At 50.4% G+C, this 9,319-nt stretch overlaps 3 protein-coding genes across 3 annotated transcripts in view; 1 reads left to right on the forward strand and 2 right to left on the reverse strand.

Annotated features, from left to right (window-relative positions):
• Positions 1–1,629: 1,629 nt before the first annotated feature.
• Positions 1,630–4,215, forward strand: BBK36DRAFT_1121601 (subtilisin-like protein; the record flags this gene model as incomplete). Its single annotated transcript, XM_024890842.1, has 2 exons — positions 1,630–2,774; positions 2,847–4,215. The coding sequence occupies 2 exons, from the start codon at positions 1,630–1,632 to the stop codon at positions 4,213–4,215; spliced, it is 2,514 nt and encodes an 837-aa protein (XP_024748801.1).
• A 175-nt stretch (positions 4,216–4,390) lies between these two features.
• Positions 4,391–6,590, reverse strand: BBK36DRAFT_1205570 (HET-domain-containing protein; the record flags this gene model as incomplete). The annotated part of the gene is made up of 2 exons (XM_024897363.1): positions 4,391–6,006; positions 6,065–6,590. 2 exons carry the CDS (start codon positions 6,588–6,590, stop codon positions 4,391–4,393), a joined length of 2,142 nt encoding a protein of 713 aa, XP_024748802.1.
• Positions 6,591–7,940: 1,350 nt separating this feature from the next.
• Positions 7,941–9,319, reverse strand: part of BBK36DRAFT_1122447 (hypothetical protein) — a gene marked incomplete at both ends in the record, with an annotated part of 5,284 nt that continues 3,905 nt past the window's right edge. The window contains one exon of the mRNA XM_024890943.1: positions 7,941–8,265. Coding sequence (XP_024748803.1) covers positions 7,941–8,265 — 325 coding nt within the window. The remainder of the gene's footprint in view (positions 8,266–9,319) is intronic.

Below are 9,319 nucleotides of genomic sequence, written 5' to 3' on the forward strand. Positions count from 1 at the left end.
GCCTCATACTGGGTTTCTATGCCCTGTCCACAACGTAGCGAATGCACTACAGAGCTTCCAATCATAGAGTAGCTTCTACCCTTGCTACAGTCAGGATATGTACTGTTTGTTTATTATCAAGGTCCATGACTAAAGTCGAAATCGAGCGAAGATCTGGATTCTGTATCAGTTATTGTATTGCAGGGTAGGTTGCCGAGGGAAATGCATAACACGCCCGCGATTGAGCGTTCAGAGTGAGTTTAAGCCGAAGCAGAAAAGTCGCCATCAAGCGCGCGCCGCGGAGTGTATCTGGAGCTTTATTTCACGTCTAACCTACAAGAGCTTACCAAAGTATCATCCTATCATGAAGACTTAATGAGTTTTCTCTCGGCGACTTGCGATTTGACTTTCCGCATGGCTGAGTGCAGGGGCGAGGAGATGATACACATGTTCATTTACTGTCCGAGTCGGAGATTTTCCTGTTCCTTTGTCGCTTACGATTGCTTGAATGGGTGGACAAAACCTTCCTTAATTGACAGAAAGTATAGTATTGTGAGTTTCCTCCTGTTGAACGGCACTTCACCCGATATCGCTCTATTACACGGCCTAAGTACCTATAGGCCTGGGTGGGATCCATTGTGTAAACAACAAGTCCTCTATTCCACCCCTATAGTGTCAAAGAATTCACAATAGTGTCGCAATTTAAGGCTTCTACTTAAGGCAGCTGCTGCTTACTTCAAGATTATGCATCGCACCCGAGCTGTACTTGACATAGTCAGCGAAAAGTTCTGTATGATGCACCACAGACAGATCAAGTGATTATTTAAAGAGGTTATTATTGCAGAGCACCACCTTTGACACTGTAGCTTAACGACTTACATAGTTCGAATACAATTCCTTCTGCGTCGGGAAGCAATTGACATGTCTTTTTGTGTGAGTGGCAATCCAGAGCTATTACGTTCCAGTCAGCAATAGGAGCCACTGAAATTCGTATCGTTCCTTGACTATCATGATCTGTTCGCACGAACAACATAGAAACAAAAGCTCGAATTGGTAGATAGTCAATAATTAGTATACTAGTTCCGGAAGACGGCAACAGCATTCGCCGTTCATAACTATTCCTCATGCCTCGATAAGCGACGGTCAGAAAGATCCTGTTCCATCCATGATCGAATATGGAAGCTCGGAAGTTGACCATCCCAGCATGCGGGGAGAAAATCGGATGAGACGCGCCCAACTTGGCAGGCGAAACAGGACATGAGGTGCTATCAGGGCTACATATAAGATGGATGCTGGAAACATGCTTCCTCTTATGCTGTGCGCAAATTAAGAGGCAATTTGCCGTCTCTCTGAAGATCAGAATGGTGGCATATCTCCGTCTGCTGCCCATTTTGGGCTGCTTGATTACAGGAACAGCCCGTGCGAATGCTCTGAGATCTGGTGTTGATGAGCCTCAGACTGGAGGCAATTGGGGTTACGTTCGGGGTGCCTACATTATTGAGTATGAAGATGGCCATGTAAGTTTGATTAGGATGCAAATGAGGAATTGCTTTCTCAAGGCCGTAAAAGTGAACTAATGCGCCTCAACAGGAGAATGAGGCTTCGCTCTTTAGCGATCTTCACTCACGCGGTCTCCCGGCTACCAAACGAATGAACCTATCGTACTCATTGTTCAAAGGAGCTTCTATTCAGCTAGACGCGATTGACTTGGACCCCAATCACGCCTCGACCAAGATCGCATCACTCACTTCCGTCAAGAATGTCTGGCCCGTCCGTTACTTCCAGAACTTAGCCAGTGGCAAGCGTACATCTGGAAACAACCATATCGGCAACTTCGACAATTCATCCAAGCATTTCGCAAGAACAACGGCAGACAATGGCACTGATGGATATGCGCCACATGTTTTGACCCAAGTCGACAAACTCCATGAAGAAGGCTTCACCGGGAAAGGCATCCGCATCGGCATCGTTGACTCGGGGGTCGACTACAACCACCCTGCTCTAGGAGGCTGCTTTGGTGAAGGCTGTATCGTCAGCTATGGAACGGACCTCATTGGCGACAACTTCAACGGCACAAACACACCCGTTCCCGATCCTGATCCTCAAGACTGCCTCGGCCATGGAACGCATGTTTCTGGTATTATCGCCGCTCAGCAGAACCCCCTGGGCTTTATCGGTGCTGCATATGGCGCAAACTTGGGCATGTACAGGGCGCTGAACTGCGAGGGCATTTCTTCCAACGATGTGCTTATTGCCGCATTCAACGAGGCGTATGAAGACGGATCAGACATCATTTCGCTTTCTATCGGAACCATCTCCGGCTGGAAAGAGGATCCTCTATCAGTTGCTGTCTCTCGAATCATTGACGCTGGTGTTCCTTGTGTCATCGCAAACGGCAACAATGGCCCTTTCGTCTTCACCTCGGCCAGTCCTGCAGATGGCAGAGGGGTCATGTCAGTGGCATCGATAGAGAATACCATGACACCCTTGCTAGGGACTGAGGCCTTCACCAGCTTGGATGGCTCTTCCGACAACCTGACCTCCTTTGTATGGGTGCCCGGAACTCCCGCGTTTCCCAACATCACTCTACCGCTATGGGTTGTCACTCCGAATACCACGGTAGATGGCAGCTGGAATGCCTGTAGCCCTCTCAATGAGAACGCGCCAGCAGACCTCAGCGATAGGATTGTTCTCGTGGAGTTGAGCGGCTGCAGTGACCCTGTCATCGCCAACAGTCTTTTGCAGAACAATGGAAAGTACATCATGTTTTACAGCCCCTATGATGACTTCTCAAAGTAAGATGCTCCTCTTCTTTAATAAGTCGGTTCATTGATGCGCTAACAACCCGTTTCTTGCGCTGCTTCCAGCCTATACAGCGTCACCACTACCCCCGACACACTCGGCGCCGGGATGGTTCCCCTACAGCAAGGCCAGGAATGGCGAGACTTATTAGGAAACGGTACAGAAGTGTATGCGACAATGGTTGAGCCCCAATCTGCCGGCACTACCGCGGCATTCTTTCCCAATGACTCGGATGGCGGCTATATAGATGACTTTTCGAGCTGGGGCCCGACATGGGAGGCGGACCTGAACCCGCGTATCGCAACGCCGGGAGGCTCAATCCTTTCTACCTATCCGTTGTCGATGGGAGGCTATTACGTCGACTCTGGTACTTCCATGGCCACGCCGCTCATGGCTTCGATTTATGCCTTGATCATGGAGGCGAGATCCATCAAAGACCCCAAAACTCTTATGAGTCTGGTCTCATCTACGGCAAAACAGACGAAATACCATGACTATTACACCGGCATCTTCTATGATGGATTGGCTCCCGTAGCGCAACAGGGCGCTGGCCTAGCCCAGGCATATGATGCGGTTCATGCCACCACGTCCCTCAGCGTATCGAGCATATCTCTCAACGACACAGACCATTTTGTTAACAGCACGGCTTTCACGATTAGCAATGGGGCTGAACAAGCTGTGACTTACTCCATCGGCCACGTACCGTCTCTATCTCGAGAAACTTACAAGACTGGTCAACCCACAGTGGCGAGGTCTACAAACCCTAGCAATGCGACAGCAACCCTCACCTTTTCGGAGACAAACCTCACAGTTCCAGCGGGGGAATCCGTCAAAATCATTGTCGAAGTAACCCCCCCTCAAGGGCTCAATGCGTCAAATCTCCCCGTCTATGGAGGGTACATTACTCTGAGCGGTTCCAATGGCGAAAGTCTTGTTGTCCCTTATCTAGGAGTTGCCGCAAGCCTGAAGGATTCTAGGAGCATAGACCCAGGCTATAGCTTTATCTATCATACTACCGGCCGGTTCCCTCAGGAGGCCCCTAACAACGATACGTGGACGATCCCTTATCCTACAGTGGGCAGCCAGCCTTCGACATCGTCATCCATCGACTATCCCGCTCTTGGTATTGAAGCAGATGCCGGTATCCCGCTGCTGCGAGCAGACATCATCCCTCTGGGTACCACGCCGGCAAAAACCACCAATGTTTTAGGAGTCGATATTGCTGGTAGTATTTATGGATATCCAGTGAGGTGGCTCAACACGCAGATCAACCAGGTGGCCTTCAATGGTGTGACGCAAGAAGGGACAATCCTGCCCGAAGGAAATTACGCCGTGTTGCTGCGAGCGCTGAAGATTTTTGGAGACGAGGAAAACCCGGATGACTATTTCACTAAACAGACTGGCTCATTCAACATCAAGTATACGTCTACATAGGTAGGTATAGACGATGGTATATTGCCCTGACGTTTGTATATACGATATATAAGAAAGAAACAACACTGATGCTCATGTTCCTCTCATCAAGCTTCAGCTGAGCCCATTGACGGGTATTTCCGTCTTCTTACAACTAGCACTTGCTGTTCTGCATGCAAACCTCAGCGCCTTCTAGCTACATAATTTTGAATGTCTTTTTATCTTTGAAGTCAACGAACCAGCTGTCGAGATCCGCTCTGCTCACCTCCGTGGCAAGACCGAGTCGCTCATACGTATCCTCTGCCACGTTCGTTTGATGCAGTAACATGCATATATGCTGCCCTCCCCACACAAAGCCCGTCTTCATAGAAAAGATCCGGCTTCCAAATGGGATATGCTTTGGACCTGGCTGAATCAAAGGATAGTCATGATGAAAGGGCAGAGAGTTCCCGGCTACGCCTTCGAAACGTATGCTCTTTGTATCTGACAAAGCATTATGCACCTCTATCAAGGTGCCCGCCGCCAAGTAGCCTCGAACCTCCATAACCGCATCGGATATAGACGCAAATTTGTCTGGGCCATTTAGCTTAAAGTGAATGCTGAGAATTTCCAGATCATCTGGATACGTCCTTGGGCAGCCCGTCGCATAAGTGATGATGTTTCCCGTCGAAATCCAAGACCACGTCGGGCCGCAATAGAAATCAGGACGGTCGTGGATGTTCCGAGAAGCACAGTACCACAAAAGCTCAGAAGGGAAGCAATTTTCCCACATTCCCGCCACATATCTTCCTAGATCGGAGGAGTGCGCTGTTCCGTACTGTCTGGCAACACCCGAAAGAGCAGGAAGCCGGTCTGATGTAAACGAGATGCGCAGCCCAGAGTATTCTGCCACGATCTGGTGCCAGTACTTTCTGATCTCGGCAAGACTGGACGCCGCGAGACCTTCAGAATGATACACTTTGCGGTAGTCTGTATGTTCGCCTACGCCAGTACCCGCGCCATTGCTACCGCCTCCCCAGATCCCTCCAGGGATATGCTCACACTCGCAGATCTTGTCCCGACTGCTCCCTGCGCATTCGAAAGCGATTTCGTATCTTGTGAAGTAAACGATTCGCGGGGAAAGAAGACGCTCCTGGTAGACCCACGCTCTGCTCAGAAGGGGGAGCTCCGGGGTCATCTTCAGCACACCTGCAACGTCCCAGGTCGTGTGTTCAGGGACCCTTCGAACGAGATACGAGGCACCGTGTTGCCCAACAATTGCAGAAGGTTCTACCGTGAATGAAGGACTTTCCCTGAAAAGACCGACATCGCTATCGGCAGACCATGCCGCCGCAAAGGTCACGTAGCCGCCGGTGTAAATCTCACACATCTGTGCTGCCTGTTCTTTCCAGTCCTCGGCGCTATCTTGAATGATGCACAGCGAATCGATCCAGAGATACTTGATACCAAGCCACACGGCAACTTTCGCGGAGTCTTGAAAAGTCTTTGGTAACAGACTCCAGGGGATCTCCTCAAGATGCGAAGGCAGACTCTCAACAGTTGTTTGACAGAGATGTGTCGACGCTCCCCATCGGTGGCTTAGACACACATATCTCTCTTGCCCACCCACATCTTGAACCAAGCGAACTTTGATGTTATTCTCCGAATCCGGCGTCATTTCAAGGACCCTTTTGGGCAATTGTGCGGCTGGCCCAGCCATGCAGGATTCGTGCATTGAGTTGCACTCGTGAAGCCACTCGCTGATTTTCCTCAGAGAAGTTTCCGATCCCGTGTTGTTGAACGGCACCGGAGACTTGTAAGCGAACGGATGATCTGGTCGAGATTAGAATCTCGGAGTCTCAACGAACTCTATTAACTTTGCAGAACTTACAATTCTCTTCCTTTCGGTTGTCATCCGTTCTGTCAACATCAATCAATATTGTCCAGATATGGTATTGCTCCGAGCCGCGGTCCGGCGCCTCTCTCTTGCTGGTGTTCACCGTGAGATCAATTTTGAGATTGCTCAAGTCTCGATCGCGACCAGAGGGCATCGTCCAAGTAATCTGCACGTCTTCCTCCCAGCATTTGCCGTCCAAAAACACTCCATCATCTGCACAGGCAGACTCGATAGCCTTGACAATAGACTCGCAGCCACAACATCCACGTTGGCGAGATGCCTGGAATATGCTGAGTTTCGCCTTGATTCCAATCCGGAGGAATTCTCGCCAGGCCTCGGGTAATGGATAGGGCAGTTGCTCGTCTGGTAACTCCGATCGCTCCTCATCATGAATGTGAGAATCCTTGCGCCAAGTGTAGCTTCTGTGAACCGACGGCTCGACCAAAGAGGCGCATTCTTCATCCAGCTCAAAGTAGCAGATGCCACACCGCCGTTGACTCGTTGAAAAGCAATTACCCATAGTCCCAACACACATTCAACAGAACAGCGTGATTGAAGGAGACTTTTCGAAGTTGTCTCACGGGTTTATCTGCCCCTCACTGAATCGGCGGGTAAATAATATGCGCGAGACCAATCGGAGATCATCCATTGACAGGGAAGTGAATCTCGGAAGGATTCTCACTACCGAAGCTTCACACAAACATTCCCACTGTCAGTTCAGTCTCCGAGAAAATCTCAGAATGTAAATCTCGGACACCTTCCTCACAAGCCTCAACGCTTTTAACTCTGTAGACGAGTCTCAATGCTTTACTTTTGTCTCCGACGCCTTGTTCATCTCACAGACCCCTGCTCTTCTCTATGGCAAGACTCTGGCTATATAAGGAGGGAGACCCTCCCGCTTTGTTCTGTCTTTCTTCTCTTGTTTCCCCCATCCCCTGACCGACCCTATCCGATCTTCCTCTGCCCAGCGACCCTTCCAGCGATCTCCCACCGACCACATTCAGTCTTTACCAAACTCAGCGACCTCAGCGACCTCAGCGACCTCAGCGACCTCAGCGACCTCAGCGACCCCAGCGACCTCAGTAATTTTCCAGCGGCCCTCAGCGACCCTCCATGATTTCCCAGCGACCCCTCAGCGACCCCCTAGCGAATCCCCTCCCTCAACCATCCCCCCATAGACCAGCTTGTAGAAAACCACTTCCCCAGTAGACCACCCCGTAGAGAGCCCTCCCCTTGTAGCCAGCCCCGTAGACACTCCTCCCCCCCGTGTCCGACCCCGTATGCGATTCCCCCCCGTGTCCGACCCCGTATGCGATTCCCCCCCGTGTCCGACCCCGTATGCGATCCTCCACCACGCGGCCGATTCCATACGCGATCTGCTTCGTAGTCGACTCCGTTCACGGCCTTTCGTACGAAACCCCTGAGAGGACCCTCCCCGAGCTTTTCGTAATAATACATGCTCTTTTTCCCACGGAAGCGACCGCTGAAGCGAAGAAGAGTGACAGGGACTGATCATTGACCAGGAGTAGAGGTTGTGTACGGCGAAGGCGGATGCCTCGGGCTAGCCACATCCAATACACGTCTCAGTGGACGCATAATGAGCTGAAGTACCTATGCAAAGGAAGGGAGGTAAGAGTAGGAGGTGGCTGACTCTTGCTTTATCTCCAACAGCAAAGCACTTGGATGCAACTACCGCCTCCCGCGGTCCGTGAAAGATGCCCCCCTCTGGTAGCCACCTTATCAAGAAGTCATGGGAGATCAATACATAGAAGTGTATGATTCGATCTCATTGCACTCATATGATTGTGGAATGTCGAGTCCATCAAGCCGTTAAAAGTCAACTTTCCACGGGGCTGATAGTAGAAGCGCGTCAGATTGTAGATAGAAGTTCCACGATATTGGCGTGGCCCCCTGCTTGAGCCAGTGACAATGGCGTCTGGCCTTGGTGGTCTGGAAGGTGTATGTCGATCCCATGCCTTTCGAGCAGCAATTTGACAACTTCGACATGTCCCTCTTGAGAAGCCAGAGATAATGGCGTCTGGCCACTCACATCTTGGTGATTCAACCATATCCCGCTTTTTTCACACAGTAGCTTGACAACGGCGGTATGTCCCCTTCTGGCTGACAGGGACAACGGCGTCTGGGAGTTGCGATCCTGATGATTCAGGTTCATACTATCCTTGTCAAGCAGCAATCTGACAACAGCATCTCTTCTAAACTCGGCTGCACGCGATAATGGAGTTTGACCGTAAATGTCGTCGCGGTCTATCTCAATACCCCCTTGTGCCACTAACAGCTGGACAGTAGTTGTATGTCCAAGCATGGCCGCATGCGCCAGTGCAGTGGTGCCCCATTTGTCCTGGTGATTCAAGTCACCGCCGCCCTCCATGAGCAACAGTTTGACGATAGCATCATGTCCTTTTGCGGCCGCATGCCATAGCGCAGAACGGCCAAACGCATCATTGTGATTCAAGTCAGTGAAACCTTCAGCAAGCAATACGTTGACGATGGCTTCATGCCCTCCAATCGCAGCCCTTATCAGTGCATGTCCGGCGACATTGCTCGCAGCATTTTTCCAGACACCTTCTGTAGAAAGGAGTAGCTCGACGATGCCCCGATGCCCTTTATCAACCGCAGTGACCAGGACAGCTTTGAGGAGTTTATCTGTAACACTATTGAAAGTGTCCTCTGACGGAAGTAGTAATTTGACGACAGCTTCATACCCGTTCTCGGCGGCTGCATATAACAGCGTCTGATCAATAGTAACCTTTTTAAGCAACAACTTAACGATAGCTTCATGCCCGTTCTTAACAGCTGTATATAACGGCGTCTCGCCATAGCCATTCCCCAAATTTGGATCAATGGCACCCTGTTTAAGCAACAGCTTGACGATAGCTTCATGCCCGTTACAGACAGCTTCATATAATGGCGATGAGTTACCACGTCCCTGATTCGGATCAATGGCATTGTGTTCAAGTAATAGCTTGACGATAGCTTCATATCCTTTCCTGGCAGGTATGTATAACGGCGACAAGTTGTAACGTCCCTTATTCGGATCAATGGCATCCTGTTCAAGCAACAACTTGACAATAGCTTCATGCTCGTGGCGGGCAGCGTCGTATAAAGGCGATCCCTTATTTGGATCAATAGCATTATGTTCAAGCAACAACTTGACGATAGCTTCATGCCCATTAAGGGCAGCTTGGGATAACGGCGACGAGTTGTCATATCCCTTATTCGGATCAATAG

Source organism: Trichoderma citrinoviride (assembly GCF_003025115.1).
Source record: "Trichoderma citrinoviride strain TUCIM 6016 unplaced genomic scaffold BBK36scaffold_9, whole genome shotgun sequence".
Lineage (NCBI taxonomy): Eukaryota > Fungi > Ascomycota > Sordariomycetes > Hypocreales > Hypocreaceae > Trichoderma > Trichoderma citrinoviride.